Raw genomic sequence first — 18,280 nt, 5'->3', positions numbered from 1 at the left:
TCCCTGGGGCCCCGGACTCGCACCGCTCGGGCTGCGCGCGCGGGTGTCCGCAGCGCCGGCTCCCAGCGGCGGCGCCCTTTAAGCCTCGGTTGCACAACAGGAAGCCGGCACGAGTTTGTTTTGTTTTGCTGCTTCTGCGGACACGGCCGAAGGTTAGGGGCGGAGGCGGTGGGGAGTGACGGGGTCGCAGCGCCGCGCGAGCTAGCGGCCGGGTCGCCTCCGCCTCCGGGCCCGCCCCTCGCTCGCCGCCTGGAAGCCCAGGGGGCCAGGGCCTGACCCCCGCGGGCCAACCTAGCCGGTAAGGAACCAAAGAGGGCTGTTCACCTCCCGCTCGGCCCCGAGGCGACTCTCTCCTGCCCGAGGGCCTCCATCCCCTCCCCTCCCCCATGCGCGCGCTCCACAACCTTGGGAACCTCAGCCCCAAGCTAGGTTTCCTTGCTTGGGCTTTGCGTCGGCCTCCATCTCTGGAACATTTAAACCAGGGCCCAGGGTAGGGGGTTACTTCCGGACTCACAGAGAACTGAGGCGGTAGGGACTGGACTCCTGCAATGATGGACCCCTTTTACAGACAGGAGGGCCCCTGCGCCCTTCCCGTAATCCACCGGAGCCACCTTCTTCCAGGACTGCAGCATCTCTGGAAAGCTGGGGCCCTGGACCTCGGAGTAGGTGAGGAGGGGGAAGTTCTGCAGCTCGCTCAGTGGACCGGTGCCCCTCGTGTCTCGTTCCTAGACTGGTGTACAAACTGCTGAGGCCAGAGGAGACTTGGAGATCACCTCCAATGAGAAATCTGAGGGACTTTAGGGATTTTGCGGAAGACCTCACTTCTAGTCTTCGCAGAACCAGGACAAACACTTAGGTTTTCCAGTTTCTAGTTAAGAGAGCATTTCTTGGACTGAAGGTGACCTCAAGACAAATGCAGAGTCTCTTCTGTGCCCCGTGTAGGCTTTGATGGGTCATGGGTTCTGCCTTCAAAAGCAGCAGGGTGTCCTTTTTCTCCTATATTCCTATATTTCGGTTCCCGCTTCTTCAACTACTTTCCTTTTTAAACTAGTTGGAGAATGTTGTTTTCCTTTTTGGCTACAACATTGTGGTTTAAATCTTTCTCCAAGTTTGTTTACAGTGAGGTGCAAAGCAGGTGTAACTTGTGAAAGTTTGCAGAAAAACAATAAAGATAGTTCTTGAAACCTTGAAGCCATCTAGAGACGGAAGTGTGTGATATGCCGTCTTTTGAAACTGAGAATGTGCTGAAGTTAAAAGATTATTCTTAAGCGTTTTCCTACATTTTAACTTGTCTTTGCTTCCCACCAGCTCTAATGTTTCCTTGGAAGGGAAGAACATTTCTTTTCCATTATTTCCAAAACACCCTTCCATGTGGTAGCTACCGGTTTCTTATCTTGCTTGGAGAACTCAGCACTACTTGAGTCAGAATAATTCTGGCGGCAGCTGTGATAAGTCTTCTCCTTGGTTCACCTTAGGCCAGTTTTAGGTGACCATCATTTCTCTGATAGCCTGATTCTACCCAGATTTCTTGGTAGTAGTCGGATTCGCACAGGTTGAGTACCTGGGTTGGTTCGTTTGCTTGCTTGGTAGTAGTCGGATTCGCACAGGTTGAGTACCTGGGTTGGTTCGTTTGCTCGGGAGAAAGTGACCATTATTTCACACAGGGCCTAATTTTTTCTTTTTGGATGGATTTCAGGCTCTCCCTAGTGGGTGAAATTTCTGTTGGGCTCAAATATGCAGGATAGGAGTGGTTCAATAAAATGAAATTCATGTTGTATATCAGTCCTGCTTTCATTTATATGGAGGAAAATGGTCTTTCCTTTAAATGAACTTAGTTTTCTTGTTGTCCTTTTTTTTTTTTTTTTTTTGTTTTTTTTTTTTTTTTTTTTTGGTTTTTTTGGGGGGGGGTCTGTATTTTCTGCTAGTAAATTAAGCCTGAGAAATTGTATTTACATTGTTCCTTTTAAACTGTAGTTATTGATCTTTGGGGTTGGAATGCAGTTCTCCAAGGTTATAGGCTACTTTTGAAGGAGATAACTGAGGAAGCGGCTTCCCAGGCACATTCTCATGCCTAGAGAAGTCATTTCCTGTGTTTCTGTAATCATTTTCTGAGAGGATGTTATATCATAAAAAAGGTAGAAATTCAGTTTAACTCTTAAACTTTTTTCCTCGTGTGTATGTGTGTGGTGCTTGTGATTGAACCCAGGGCTTTCACACTGAGGTACTTCATGAGCTCTCTTATTTTTTATTTTGAAAGAGATTGCCCCTGAGTTGCCAGGCTGGGCTCAAACCTGCAATCCTGCCTCAGCCTCTCAAGTTGCTGAGAATACAGCCATGTGTCATCATACAGTTTTAACTCTTTAACTTTTTAAATATTGTTGGTTTATAGACTCAGGACTGAAGTAAAAAAGGCACATGGAAAATCTGGGCAAGAAAACATGGTGCCCTTCTCATTCAAAGAGGATGAGACATAACAAAACCTTTAAAGTAACAGCAGATAGTTGGATTACAAGATGCTCAAGTTCCAAGTTTAATTAGTTTTCTACTTCAGGCAGATTTGATCTAAAAATCTATTTTTCATCGCAATAAAATGTGTGTACAGAAAAACACAACTGTCTTAAACTTAATTTCTTATGAATTGAACCCACAGGTCTAAGTAGCATCTGGATTAAGAAATAGAAACATGTCTTACTCTTCCCATTTCAATGACTGCCTCCCCCTAAAGTAATTACTGCCTTCACATCTAACAGATACGTTAGTTTTACCTGTTTCTTTAAAATATGTAAATGGAACGATCCAATATGTAGTCTGGGGCCTTGTTTCAATATGTACTCTGGAGCCTCAGCACAACCATTTAGTAGGTGAAATAATTTGATCTCTCCTTTAAAGATGATGGGAACAGTTTGGCTTTCAGAAATTGGCCAAGTGTTACCTAATATGATAGAATTAAGGAAAACCACTACTGAAACATAAGCTATATTTATTATGTCTTGATGATAGTGTGGTTAGAGAAGCAGAAAGGGCATGAGTGACATCTCTAATATGCCCCAGGGTAGGCAAGGAGGAAAACTGAAGGGTTCCTCCCAGCAGGATAACCTAGAACGTGGTAGTATGTGGTAGTCCCTCCTGGGACCGGCATCCCCCATAGCAGAAAGAGCTTGGTCTCAGTGTGGACCTAATTGTTTTGCAGCTTTTAGCTAGGATTTCTCATAGTTAACCAGTGTGCCAAGATAAAGGTAAGTAAGGAATGCCTTCCCAGAAGACTGCGATAGGATTTCTGTACTACTTTTTCCTATTAGAGAATGGACTAGATGAGGATTGGGAAACATACAGCTGAAATTACATTGCTTCCTCAGTCCGCAGCATGGGGCTCATGATTATATGGTCATATTTTATACTATATTTATTCAGGCAATAAATGCTAACTGCAGGATACAGTTGTATATTTCACTTACACTTTTCAGTGTGATTGGTTAATATGAATGATGTGAATATACTCGAATCAGTATACATGAATATACATGAATACATACAATCTATACATGAATATATATAATTAATACACATGAATTCAATGTACATGAATATATATGTAGTATTAAAATATATATGACAAAATAGTGTGGAAAATATAAGTATACAGATATGGTATAAAACCATCGACATGAATGTAAGGGCTGGGAAAAGTTCATTAATGAAGTTACAATTTAGACAGGGAGCTGAAACATAGGCAGATAAGTATAATGCGATGTGAGCAGGTATGAATGCTACCAGAGAGGTGTTTAGAGTGAAATATTTCACATTTATAGGCTCCTTTTATGTCCCAGGAACTGTGCTAACCATGTGACATATATTTTCCCAATTACTATCATGTAGTATTACAGTCTATGCACAATAGTGTAATGACCCTCATTTTACAGACCAGAGACTTGGAGTCTAGAAAGGATCAGGGAGGCCCTAATACAGGTATTTGGGGGAGGCCCTGGAGGGAGAATAGGATCTGCATTTTTGAGGAAAAGGACAAAAGGAGGAAAGAGGGGTGGGACTATTGAGGTAGATCCTAAGGCAGTGTACAAGATGAGCAGAAACAAAGATCCAGTCAGGCTCTTCTGTGGGAACAAAATCAGGGGATTTGTCTGTAAAACTTGAATCATGAATGATCTCAGTATTAGCTGAGGGCAAACTTGACATGTAGAAAGTTGATGGGGCCATTCTTGTCTAATGTGATCTTTTGTAGGCCAAGAGCATGCAGAGCTGCACATTCCTTCAGGGGCAACAGATGAGTAGATAGGGTCACAGTGTAAGATTTGACCCAGTACTTGATAGAGAGATCAGACTTTCTGAGTATCAGTGGTTTCTGCAGTTCTGAGCCAGATCTGTGAAATTTCATTTCTAGGCTTGCTGAATACTGTACACAGAAAACCAACCAGATGCCAAGGCTATGTACAAATTTTTGTTATTCTTGTGTGTGAAGAAATGGATTAATGTTTTCCCAACCTTTTTAGCATGACCAATAAATTCCACTTCTGTCTGTAACTTGGCTGAGTCATTCATAGAGGTTTAAATTTTTTTTTAATAAATATGTTGTCATGTTGGTTAAGGGCCTAGTCATTGTTGTGGACATTCATACTTTTACACTGAAGTCAACGAACATAATTTAACTTGTATAAAACTTCTGTCTCTACCAACAGCTAAAAATAGTGACCTTCGTCATTTTTAAGCAATAACTACACTGGAGGGAAGAAATCTCTCAGTTACATGGGGAAGAGGGGTGCTTTAATATGCTTGAATATTGGTTAAAGAGTGATAAATTTTATTTCCAGAATCTTCTACAGATGGGTGTTTATTACCCTTTGAGAAAATTGTGATTTTTAGCATTGAAAATAGGTATTTATATGGACTGAGTATTAGATATACAGACTAGGTGACAAACACTGCTCTTTTCATTTTGCCGTATTTTAGCACCCTAGGTACCTCTTTGTGTGAGAATGGGCTTGCTGTTTGTTTATTTATTTATTTTAGGAAAAATCTCCACCCAATTCTTTTGCTTTTATATTTTTGAAGAAACCTTGTGTTCAAACCATGGCCATGTGGTGTTCACTGTCTGCAGTTCAGGTAATTAATTCGGTGGTGACATCATAGGGAATGTGTTCATTTTTCCATTTGAAATCCTGGTCTCAGAATCTAATGGTTAACTCATATTCAGAACACATTTTCAAAACTACTTTGTCAAAGACAGTGATGTGTTACTTTAAACTTTTCCCCTTTCGCATTGTAAGAGCAGGGTTTTGTTCCAGAGGAGGGTCATCTTCTGAAGTGAGAAACACCTAACATTGTCAGTCATTCTGATGTTGATCCTCTTAGTCGATGAATGATTTTGTATTAAACACAGTGGATCAACTGGTATTTATTGAGTAAAGGACAGTAGCAGCACTGGTAGGAGTGTGACCGCATTATTTAGTTTTTATTTTTTATAAAGCTAAAAAGTCAAACTTACTTTAGATCTTTTTTTCATTACAACTGTATTTTGGTGTTTATTTTACTTTATTTAAATGTCTATATCCTCAGCTGTTCTTTGTAGGTACTTGTATAGCTAATAGTTCAAATGCTTTTTATAACAGTGACTTTTATTCTCTTGAGTATAATCCACCATAAAACATATTTTTAATCTTATCTAGCACTTGCTATCTACATATGGATGTGTATAATGACAAGTAACAGGAAAAGACACTTGACTGTTAATAGATTCTACGTACTCTGACAGATTTTAGGTTATTCTGATTGGTTCTGTTTCGTTAAGATTTTTCCTTGTGGAGTAGTTGATTTCATGGATCAGCGATATATTGCAATCCAGTTAGAAAACATAGTTTTAGAAAGAGTATTTTGTTAAATGTAGGTCGTGGAACTTAACAGTATTTTCATACTAGACTTGGCCAGGGCTTGGTTTCATTTCTGAAATTTCCTGTTTGTCTTCAGCAGAGTACTACTCAGCCTTAAAGAAGGATACATCTGAGTCACTTGTAGGAAAATGGGTGGATCTTGAGAATATCTGCTAAGTGAAATTAATCAAGCGCAGAAGGATAGATAACTCATGGTTTCTCATTTATGAGAAACCCAATGTATAGATAAAGAGCAAAATAAGAGAGTGATGATAGGAAACAGGGAGACAGACTTTGTGGAGTTAGAAAGGGGATTTGGAGACGGGCTGATAGGGAAGGTAGAAGGGGAATAAAAATGATCAAGATGTGGTATGTATATGTATCAGTTCCCCAAGACAGATGTCATTATTATATATCACAAACATATACTAACAAACATTTTCCTTTTTTTTTTTTTGGTACCAGGAATCGAACTCATGACCTCAGGCTCACCAGGCAAGCACTTACACGGCTGAGCTATATCCCCGGCCTAACAAACAGTTTTTAGTTCCATATTCACTCTCATTTTGAATGATTTCTTTTGGATTGCCAAGGAAATACTTTTTTTTTTTTTTGGTACTGGGAGTAGAACTCAGGACCTTGTGCTTGCCAGGCAGGTGCTTGTGCCGCTGAGCTATATCCCTGGCCCCAGGAAATCTTTAATTATCCCCCTTTGCCATTTTTGGTGGAGCCACAGTTTTCTAGATCTTTCTGTACTCATTGATGAGTTAATGACTGAGGCGGTGTAAATGAAACACTCTTAGGTAATTACTACTAAAACTGGTGACACTTAGTAAGCTACAAGGATGTGAGAGGATAGATGCACTGAAGTATAAAAAGTAGATTGTAAAACAGGTTATCGAGCTTTAATGTTGCCCTCCAGCAATATTTTACGGAGAGTTCTGAATTTCCTCCAGCAATCTGTAATCACAGTCATCATGTGGAAGGTTCTGAATGCTTCTGATTTTTGAGTTAGGACTAAGAGGGAGTGAATTCCTGAACTAGAATTGATCATGTCCTTTTTTCCCATACCCTTCCCTTTGCCTTCCTTTCCTCTTTTCTTTCGTGTCCTATTTATACTTACTATACTTTGAATACCATAGCCATAATTTAGGTTTAAAATGGCATTGCCCATTACTTTCAGAAGTCCAGGAAAGATCCTGTTGCTTTTGAGTAAACTTTATAAAACGTAAAAGTAAAAAAAAGTTAAAATGAGTTTATATCTAATTAGGGGTTTAAGTTCACAAATAAATGCAAGTCAGAGTTTCCATTAGATGCGATCCATAGTGTTCATTATATTGTGTCTTCTGAGTGGTCTCTGCAAACATGGTCTGGAATCTCTGGAGGAAACACTAATTTGTCTACTTACTTTTAATTAGTGTAACTCTGAATGAACCTCTTTGATTTCATCTTATTGGTGATTGTATTCCTTGAGTAACATCTGTACATCTTAGTGTTCAGAATGAATGTGTTCATGTATTTACAACTACCAACAGTAAGCCTGGGGAATACACCCATGAATAGGTCTGCACATGCTAGTTATTAGATGTGATCTCCCGAAGTTTCTCCCTCACATTTCAATAGTGAGGAATTAGCTCTGTTTTTGTGCAACTCTTGTTTTAATGTTCGCATCTGTCAGTTACACTGGATAAAGCTGTGAGGGTACAGAAATGATCACCTATGCCTTGTAGTGGGTTGCTTTTTCATTATATAGGGCCCTCCAGTTTCAATTTAGAGAAATATTATACACGTCCAATACATTTCCTCCATAATATCCTCCACCTTCATGGGCACATGTTTGCACTTTCCTCTTGTTAAAATTGCAGACAAGAATAATTTTGATTTATTGGTGACATCTAATATAGCTGTGTTTATATTGTTGCCAATAAAATGACTTACATGATTGGTTTTTGTTTATACAATCTTTTCTGAGGAGTCAGTCACCTGTGTTAGGACAAGGTACATTCTGCTTATTAAAATGAACTCTTGGGATCTAAGAACATTCAGCTCTATCTGTTCTTGATTGAATGCAAAATGTGCTTCACACTGCAGCAGTGCATGAGAATAACTTATATTATCTGTCAATAGGCTTTTCATTTCTATATTCTGGCTACAAAAGCTGTAACAAGAGAAGCCCGTGGGAATAACACGGAACTGTTAAACGATCAAGGCAGAGGAATTGAAAAGGCAGTGTTAATGAAATTATACCGTCAGTAACCCAAAGGGAAAAATGAAAAGAATCAATAAGAACTCTACTTCAAGTGGACTATGTGTATATGTGTACGTATATATGGAGCAGTTTTCTGACCTGTGTTTTGTGCCTCTTTGTCAGGTTTTCTGTGCAGGGCAAGAAATACTTGTGGCATAAGGAATGGAAAATATAACAAAGGCTAAATGTAGCCTAAGGAAATGAAATGATGTATGAAAATTAATAATTAACTGGCTCATCAGATGAATTATGACTCTAGATGAGTCTATTAATGATATTTACTAAGAAAGGGCCTTTGGCTGTAAATAGGCATTATGGAACTTGTATTTTTGGAATTTTCTTGAGTGGATAAGTTAACATTGCTTTCATTCATTTAATCTCTTAATCTAAGCAGAGCAGTGCCTAGAGTCTTAGGTAGAAGGTAGAGTCATGATGTTATATTTTGATTAAAGTCATGGTTTTCCAGAAAACTAGTGGAATTATTAGATGGTCTTGTGCCTTGGTTTCCTTAGGGGGTTAAGTCATTTCCTCTCTGACCTGATTTACGGGAGTGTTTTAAGAATTTGAAAGTAGTCAAAAGTAGAGATTTATTAACTCTTATGTTGACTCATTAACAGAACAAACATTTTTATTGTGTCAACCAAGGGAGTATAAAAATCTAAATATGTCAATGTCACATCCAAAATATTTTAAATTTAAATTTATTATACTTCGGTTGCTCCTTTATTCCTTTTTTTTTTGGTGGCCTAGGGTAGAGTAGTTGGGTAGAAGACAGATAAGAAAATGCTGGAAATTCAATCAAATTATTAAAGAGTGTCTTCCAATTGAATTGTACTAGTTACATTTTTTATATTGATCATTTTTGATTTTCCTTTCTTTGTAAAGTGCAAGTTTAATTCTCAATTCATTTTTCCTGGTTGATGTCATTCTGCACATTGCTGTTGGGAGAGCCTTCTTAGGCGCTCTTACTTGGTTCGAGTTTGCAGAGGTGTTGTTTTTTTTGTTTCTGTGTCTATTCAATCCCCTAGATTTAAGTGCCCCCTACATTCAATCCCCCTAGATTTAAGTACACAAAATGTACATATTTCTTGATTATAATAAATGGATATTTTAATAATCTTCCTCATCCAGATTATCCAGGTTAACAAAATGTCAGGAGACCATAGTGATTACAGCAAACTCCTCAGTGTTTTGTGGATGAAAAAACAGAAGTTATAAATGGTTTTTCAGGGTAGAACTCAGATATCTTGACTTGTTGAATGCGCTTTCACGCTGGCTCTATGGACTTGTGTCTCTCTTAAACAGAACAATTAATTCCTTTTGTTTGTTGATTTTTTTTTTTTTTTTTTTTTGAGGCAGAGTCTTGCTGTATAGTTCAGTCTGGCTTTAAACTCCTCATCTAGCCCAGGCTGGCTTCAGAGTCACGGGGTTCCTCCTGTCTCAGCTTCTTGAGTGCTGGGACTGTAGGTATATACCCATTGATTCTTTTTTTGTATTACCAAATTGTTATGGTTTGTGTCTGCATGTCCCCCCAAATCCTCATGCAGTCATGGGGCAGGCTTCTAGATTTATGATTGATTCATGGTCCATTGGTGGAATTATGGGTGTGAGTTCTACACCCTCCCTGGGGCAGATAGTTTGTATACAATGTAGGGGAGGGAAAGAGGCTGCTTGCCTTTGCTCTTGCTGCTTTTGCTGTTTTCCGCCACCATGAATGGTTGTTCTCTGCCATGTGCCACCCTGCCTTGGAGCCAGCCGAGTGTGGACTGAAACCTCCACAGACTGTGAACTAAATAAATCTTTCCTTCCTTAATTCTGGGTGTCAGGTATTTTGTACCAGCAACCAGAAAAAAGTAACCAAGACACAAGGGAATTTAGAATTCTGTGGTAATTGTATAGCTTAGCCAAAAAATATACAAGAGTATTATAATGTGAACAAATAAAATTGAATTTTACATTCCGGTATCTAATGCTTGAAAAATTCATTAGCGTATTTAATGTGAAAAACTGGAATTTTAGGCACATTTTTACATATTTTCTTTTCTGTCTTGAGTCTGGTTTTGCTTAGCTCACGTGTCATTGCCCTATTGGTTTTTCTTTATGGTATTAATTACCTTATTTTCTGGGTGTTGCTTTTTCAGTAACAAAATTTAAGTACATTTTGTTGCTGATTTTACTTTCAAGCTAATACTATTTAAAACAGGATTGCATTTTATGAGAAAATAAAATATTCAGTGCAAGGCAGATAGGTGTGAAAGCCTGATATCTAATTAACTTCTCAGTACTTTATTTTTCCTTGTTGCAGACACACCTTTCTAATGGTTGAGCTTTGTGCTAAGTACTTACGTGTTTTCATCCACATCTTCGATGAGAATTCCTGCTTGTATATGATCTTGCTGCCAAAAATGACTCCCTTATTTTTAAGAACCTGGAAATGGGCACAGTCTGGAAATCTGCAGACACTTGTCACTTGGACCATGGTCTTAGTGACTCATGTGTCCAGTCATGTTGAACAATTTTCTTTTTCAAAAAATTGCCAGTGTGACATATTTCTTTGCCCTTCTTTTGGTGGGTGCTGAATAAGTACTTTCTTCTTCAGGGTTCAGAGGGCTCAGAAAACAATATTTTATCAATGAAAGGAGAATAGTTGGCTAATTTTATCTGGCAAAGCACAGAGACTTTAAATGACTCTTGCTCATGATTAGCGAATGAATGAATCAACAGGCTGACTGGTAGAGCACTCAAGTTCTACATGGACACAATGGAGGAGGCACTAGGATTTTTCCAGTATGAAAAAGAATCATACAGACTGAGATTTCAGGGTCTATTTCTTATTGTTCCATAGACAAATGTAAAATGTGGAGGTTTGGCTAATTAGGGCTCACTTGTCCATTCATGGAAGGGAGGGCATGAAGGGAAGAGTAACCCTGATTTAGATTAGTACTACTGATTGTCTCCTAGGACCGCTGGATGAGATGATAGTATTTAATGTCAAAGACAAAAAATTTCAGACACACACACACACACACACACACACACACACACACAGTCTCATTAAGCACTACACTGTCCAGACTCAACTCAAACTTCTGATTCTCCAGCCTCAGCCTCCTGAGTAGCTGGAATTACAGGTGTGAGCCCCCATACCTGGATGCTAATTGCGTTTGAAGCTCTTCAACATAGGCACACATGGTAAACTTTACAGCAGGCATAGTGAACATTTGACTTGAAACTTAAATTTTTTTTGATTTCCTAAAATGATAAAAGAAAAAAAGTTCTTCACAAAAAGTCCCCCCCCCCCCGATATTCTCTCCTTTTTTTTTTTTTTGGTTTTTCTCCGGTACCAGGAACCGAACTCACGACCTTGTGCTTGCCAGGCAGGCGCTTTGCCGCTGAGCTAAATCCCCAGCCCCCCGATATTCTCTCTTTAATGGTACATAGGGTCATTTGAGAGTTGAGTTGAATAGATTTGTCTTACAACCTTGAGCGGATTATTTTAAAAAAAAGTGAAAACTGTTGAACTGAAGATATGTGAGCACTACTTCTTTGCGCTCAGTCCTTATTTCCTATGTGTAGCTTGGCTTCTTTCCTTGACTGTCATGCCTATATGAAAAGCAGACTGTGGGTGGCGTCTGTCATACATGTGAAGTGGCACTGCCATGGCGCTTGGCCACCAACTGCATTGCACTTTGGGGAGCAGCTGGTCAAAGGAGGGAAGGGTCTTCTTGATGTTTTAGAAGCATAAGTACTGACTTCATACATATGAGTGGATAATGGTGTCCTGTGGTCTTACCAGTGATTCTTTTGGTTCTCTCCTAGGAAGTTTTGTGGGGCTGTGGCTGATAAACATTATACAGTATAGTGCACAGTGAACATACTGAATAGCTCACCTTTAGGAGGGCTGCTCTGTCCTTGTGCTTTCTATCATGTTGAACCAGGACTCTAATACTACCGTGAATATTTAAATACAAGGATGTGTAAAACCTTTGGGACTTTTCCCAGACTTAGGGGCTATTGAGTATTATTGAGTGTCTCCTAGGACTGCTGGATAGCATGATGGCATTTAATGTCAAAGACATTTGTAAATCTAGGGGTATGGAAAACTTCGCCTTAGAGTGAAAGTGAGAGATGGTGTAATGTCCCCATTATCCCCTCTAGAGGCTAGGTCTGTTTTGTGATTGTTTCCTGGGACCTTTGAAGCACCGGCCTCACAGCTCATGAAGGTAGTGCTTTTTTGTTTCCCAAGGCTCACTGCAAAAAAAGTGAGCTCGTATGGACAGCACCTTTAGGGATCAAAATGAGTTTAATTTTGCAAGCTGGCACCACTAGATTCATTGTAGTTGCCAAGAGCACCCTATTGAGAAGAGCTCAGTGGCAAACGAAGCAATATAGTGATCCGTAATCCATGTCTCCCGAGAATTCTGAATGGAAGAGTGCCTGCCAATGAGCCGTGTATTTTATGACCTTGCTCTACATAAAAGGCCATTTTGCTAAGGCTTCTCCTGTTCTTGATATGAATGCTACACAAGTTGAAAACTCTGTACTTTATTTTCATTTTTACTTTTAAAAATGCCTGCATTTATTTTTTTGAACAGGCTTATAACCCACACCATGGATAACTTGTTGGACTTTGCCTGAAAGGAGTCATTAGTGCCATTGGATGTTTGACCATCTTGGCCACAGGTTTTTCAGGATGAATGGAAGGTCACGCAGCATGAGTCTTCACCGTACGTCGGGAACCCCACAGGGCCCTGGGGTGGTCAGTGGCCAACATATTCCTCCCATCCGAACCCACTCAGGGACTCCTGGCCCCTTGTCCTGTGGCAACACACCACGCCCCGCTATTGGAAGCCTTCCTAACAGCCTGCATCGCAAGACGCCCTTGGGAGGAGGGATGGCTCTTCAGCACAGTGTGGCTGAGAGCCCTATCCATCTGCCCGCTCTCAGCCCCAGGAGACACGTGCTCACCAATGAGAAGCCGAGGTTCCAGGTCCCCCAGCCTGGAGGCATGTCAGGGACACACCCTTTAAAGCCAAAGCAGCAAGAGTTTGGAAGCCCTTTTCCTCCAAATCCTGGGAAAGGTAGGATTGTCTTTTTGGGTTCTTTTAAAAGTGGAAACTATTTTTTTCCTCCCCCAGTCCCTTCCCTGCCAGTAAATTCTATAGAAAAACATGTAATTCAACTCAGTGTCAGAGTCAAAGTTCATGACTATGACTGTGAAGACCTGTAGCTTGCCCAGTAAGGCCGTGGGTACGTATTTGTGTGTGTGAATGCTGGGCACAAGCTTGGGGCACCTCATTGGACTGTGAAACAGAGTGAGGGTAAAAAAGGAAGATCAGACGTAGAGAAAAGGAGCAGGTGGTGATTCTGCCCTAAAAAGATCTTGCCCTCTGGGTACATGTAGCTCTGCCTATGGGTCAGAGATGGGAGGGTTTACTGGGACTGTCAATTATGCTAGTGTTAGAAATACTAGAAGAAAGGTGATGTTTGGAAGGAAGAAGATAAAAAAGTGAGGAATTTTAATAACTAATAAAATGAAGAATTGGTACATATAAGTGATAAAAATTATTTGATGAGCAAATCCTATAATTTTTGTAGTATAGCTGCTAACAAGAGAGAAGAGAGTAATTGAAAGGTGTGTTTTGTACTTGTGAAGAACTAGAAAACCTAGTTAACTTGAAATGCAGAGAGAATGTGCTTTTTTAACTCAATAATTTTGCATTACCGTATATTTTAAATCAAAACATAATTGTTGGGGAATAGCAGATTGTTTGAATGATGCTCTGTAGAAACTGATATCAACTTAATGAAGTTAATTGCAGATGGTGTGTGTATTTAGGCTAGAGGTAGAAAGAGCATATATATTGTGTAAAATATAATAAGGCTTTGTTATGCAAATTCAGATAATTATATATTCCTTAAGATATTTTAGATTTAGTCGTTAATATTTACATTAAATGCACTTACACCATCCAATAATATTAGCTAGCAATCCTCCTAATAACCACTGACCTTGTTAATTAGGGTGAATAAGTGATTTATGTAGAATAGTTATTTGTCATAGTGTCTGTGTGCTATTGTGTATGGAGGAGTTGGTACAACAAATGGGGAAATTTTTAAAAAAGCCAGCAAAACACTGAACATTTATGTAGCTCTTTAATTTTTCTTCTTTTTTTATTTATTAATAGTTGGTCTAGGTTTTGTTTTGAGTTTTTTTTTTCTTAGAGGTACTGATGTTTAGCTTAGGAAAAAGTTTCCCTGGGGGCTATCTCTAAACTAACCCTGTCATTATTAGATTGCTATGTTCATGGCATGTCAAGCTAAGTTCCTTAATGTCAAACCCCAGTGTTTAATTTTTCAGGGGTGGGCCCATTAAAGTCTTTCAGTTTGTGCTTGACCAGTGAACTGCAGCTTGCTTGTGTAGTTATTTGTGTATACAAGCCTGACTGACAGTAAAAGTGGTGATAATATGAATAACTTGCATTTATTATATCATAACTTTGTATGTATCAGGTAACGTGTTGAGTGCTCTCTAGTACATAGTCTCAGTTATTCCTCGCATCAGCCCCAAGCTGTGTGCTATGGTTGATCGAACTGATAAGCGAACTAAGATCTAGAAAAAATAAGTAACTTTGGAAACACCAGCCAGTAAGGAGTTACTTTGATGGTGACCAGAAAGGACTACAATTATGATCATGGTTAAAAAAGTGCTTCAGGTGCTTAAGGGATAGTTAACTCTCAGGGTCAGTACACTTTGGAATGCATGTAAAAATAGTGCTGCTTCCTGATTCCTTTTTTTTGTGGTCTTCTGGTTCAGCTTTTTAGCTCACAGTGTGGGTCCTGGATCAATATGGTTGGTGCATTCGTGGTCACAGATAAGGAATTAAAGACACTGCTATTCTCTCTCCTGGCCCTACAGCTTGGATACCATCAGTGGTCCAGATGATGTCAGAGGTGGTTGAACATGCCCTTTGCAGATTTTGGTTGAAAGTTCCTCAATTATGCCAATAACTGATGGTTTAGGACTGTGTGAACTTTATCTGATTGTTTACTCAGCAAAAAGTTACTGAGCACGATGAGCGAGCCATCATTCTGGAGACACAATAGCCAATAAAACATGATCCTTGCTTTCAGAGTGATGGAAAATTCAGACCAAATGTATGGGCAGTTAAAGCACAGTAAAGGCTCTGATAGGATACACTCTGAGTACTATGGCAACCTTAGAAAAGGGTTTCTGCCTGTACTTCGTAGAAGGATCTGGGAGGACAGTAAGATATCAAGGCGGAAACGGGAATAGTGAGGAGATAGCCTTGCAGTTGTGCAGAGTGTATGTCCTGTGTGTGTGTTTGTGTGTGTATGTGCATGTGTATGGAACATGTGTGCGTGAAGGAGAGGTTCAGAACATACTCTAGGTAGGGAGAAAAGCACTCAGAACTTCATGGGGAAGGGTCATGGAGTATTTTATGAATTTCTACGTGATTTACATAGGTTGACAGTGCAGTGACTTCTTAAGGGAGAAAGCTGGAGAAGGAATAAGCAGAAAGTAGGTGAAGAATCATGAATGATATGCAGAGGAGTTTGGAAATTTTGATCTGTCTTGAGAATGCTGGTAGAACATGTGATGCTGGGAATATTTTTTAGGGCTCTGCAGAAAAATAACAGGATGTCTATGTTTGTTTGTATATATGTGTGTGCATGTATGTATTATAATGAATTGATTCATGAGATTATGGAGACTGTTAAATCCTAAAATCTGCAGGGTGAGTGGGTAAGCTGGAGCCCCAATAAAGTGGATAGTTAATTGAGTCTTAAGGGCTTGAGAACCAGGAGAGCTGATGGTGTAGTCCTTGTTTTAAGGCTGGCAAGCTCAAGACTTGCAAAGATCCAGGGTTTCCGTTTGAGTCCAAAGACAAGAAAAAAGCTGACGTCCCAGATTAAAGGCAATCAGAGAGGAAATAAGTCTGCCTTTCTCAGGGAAAGAGTGAACCTTTTATGCTATTCAGTCCTTAAACTGGTTGGGTGAAGATCGTTCACCTTAGGTAGAACAATCTGCTTTACTCAGTCTACCAATTTAAATGTTAACCTCATTCAAAACCACCACAACAAAAACACTCAGAATATTTTTTGACCAAATATTTGAGAAGCCTGTAGCCCAGTGAAATTCATGTGTAAAATTAACCATTATCCTGAGGTATCATTGTTTAAGGACAATGTACAACTTACATGATAGATAAGAAAGTGCATTTTCTGAGCCTTGAGAGTGATTATAGTAACTCTTAAGAACATAGTGGAGCTGTGAACAGAGATTTTAAATTAAGGATTGTCACATTGGCAAGCATATGACTTAAAGACTGGAGAATCTAGTGGAAGCCTTGTGGAAAAAGTATACATTTGATGGGAGGGTTTGCATTACTTAAGGACTGAGCTCTGCTCAGTTGGAAATGCGAATGACAGTGGCTTTCACATCATATGGTGCGCTTCCCAGACAATGTGTCAAGATCACTGGGGTGCCACACAAACTCAGGGAGTCTTAGGGCATTTAAAATTTTAAGCGTGGTGACATGTGACATCCTTTGAACATCAGATAAACTACTAGTTTGAGGAGATTGACAGTTTCAGTAGTAAATTGCACAATGTTCCTTTTATCTTTGCAAAGCTGTGTTTTCAGTGGTTGTGGTTTAAAAAAAACCAAATATTTTCTGTGCCTGTGTTCATAGCAGCATTATTCATAATAGCCAAAAGGTAGAAATAAATGTCCTGTATTGGATGAGTCAATAAAAAAAGGTCTGTCTCTCTATCTCTATCTATAGCTCTATTTATGACTATACATCTACATCTGTATTGGAGTACTGTTTAGGGTGAAAAAGGAAACTTCATATGCTGCAACACAGATGAACCTTGGGTAAATTACCCTAAGTGAAATATACTAGTCCCAAAAGGACAAGTATTGTACAATGAAGTTCTTCTGTGAAGTTCTTGGAATAGTTAGATTCATAGAGACAGGAAGAATGATGGTTAACAAGGGTTTGGGGAAGAAGAAATGAGGAGTTAGTGTCTGATGGGGACAGATTTTCAATTGGGGAAGATGAAAAAGTTCTGCAGATGGGTAACGTGACCGTTGTACAACAGTGTGAATGCACTTAATGCTGCTGAACTCTTAAGTTTTATGTAATGTATATTTTCTCACAATTACAAAAAGCAACTACTAAGTGAAAATTCAATGTGAACAGGAAATGGTGTCATTATCCAGTCTTATTTCAAGGTTTGAGAAAAAGTGGAACACACAATTGGAGCACCCACTTCCTTATTAATTGTGGTTGTTTAAAATTAAATAGCAATTGATATGCATTACTTTTTAAAGCAGTAAAGAAGTTGGTAGTACATAAATGCTATTACATGTTGACACCTATCTAGTTAATAAACACAACTGTTAGGTGTTTCTTTTGGCCTACGGGCACCATGAAAAAAGTTACTTGACAGGCTAGGCATACCACGAAGTGAGAGCATTAGGGAGCCTCTGTAATAGTTTGTTTTTCTCACGCAGAGAGGCATGGGGTAGGGGTTTACAGCTGCCCACTGGCAGCTCTGCTGTATAAAGATCAAGATCGTGGCACTTGCTGTAGTCTTCTCTTCTTGGTTGTACGATGGCTGTCTCATTCTAACGCTGGTTACAGTCTGCCTTCAGAAGTGGCAGGAGCAAGAAAGAAGGACAGAAGGACAGTTCTCCCCAATATATCCTCTTGAAACAGCTTTCCCAGGAGCCCCATCCAGCTAGCTCCACCTACATTAGCTAACCAGTACATAAACTGTTTCTTAGGTAAAACTCATATGTTGGGCTTGAGTTTTTGTACAAGTTTAATCTGGTCTTGTATTATTTTGTACTATGTAAAACAGAAATTCTGTTGTATTTTACTTTTCATCATTTTGCCATCTACATCTCTTTGAACTGGTACATTGGAAGTCTCAAGACATTGTGACATTTCACTCCCCAGTTCCTAACCAGGCATCCTTCCTGTATTCATTATAACGGAGGAATTTAATTTTGATGCAAAAGTAACTATATATTAAAATACAGTCCACATTCAAATTATGTATTTTTTGATACTTTATTCTACTTATTATTTAGAAATTATTTTTTCTCCACCTTATAATC

At 39.4% G+C, this 18,280-nt stretch overlaps 1 protein-coding gene across 8 annotated transcripts in view; it reads left to right on the top strand.

Annotated features, from left to right (window-relative positions):
* The window catches only part of Glis3 (GLIS family zinc finger 3), a 440,925-nt gene that overhangs the window by 1,981 nt on the left and 420,664 nt on the right, over window positions 1-18,280 (top strand). For 2 of the 8 annotated variants that reach the window (XM_005388624.2, XM_005388628.2), the window contains exon 2: window positions 12,723-13,208. The exons of 2 other annotated variants lie outside the window; for them this stretch is intronic. In XM_005388624.2, the coding sequence (XP_005388681.1) occupies window positions 12,788-13,208 (421 nt within the window). In that variant the 5' untranslated portion in view covers window positions 12,723-12,787. Of the gene's footprint in view, window positions 1-161; window positions 299-12,722; window positions 13,209-18,280 lie in introns of those variants that run through there. 4 more of the 8 variants (XM_013516325.1, XM_005388625.2, XM_005388633.2 and 1 more) reach the window with 4 other exon arrangements.

This window comes from Chinchilla lanigera, unplaced genomic scaffold (genome assembly GCF_000276665.1).
Source record: "Chinchilla lanigera isolate Chin_1 unplaced genomic scaffold, ChiLan1.0 scaffold00033, whole genome shotgun sequence".
Classification (NCBI taxonomy): Eukaryota; Metazoa; Chordata; class Mammalia; order Rodentia; family Chinchillidae; genus Chinchilla; species Chinchilla lanigera.
This window is presented reverse-complemented; position numbering and strand designations above follow the sequence as displayed.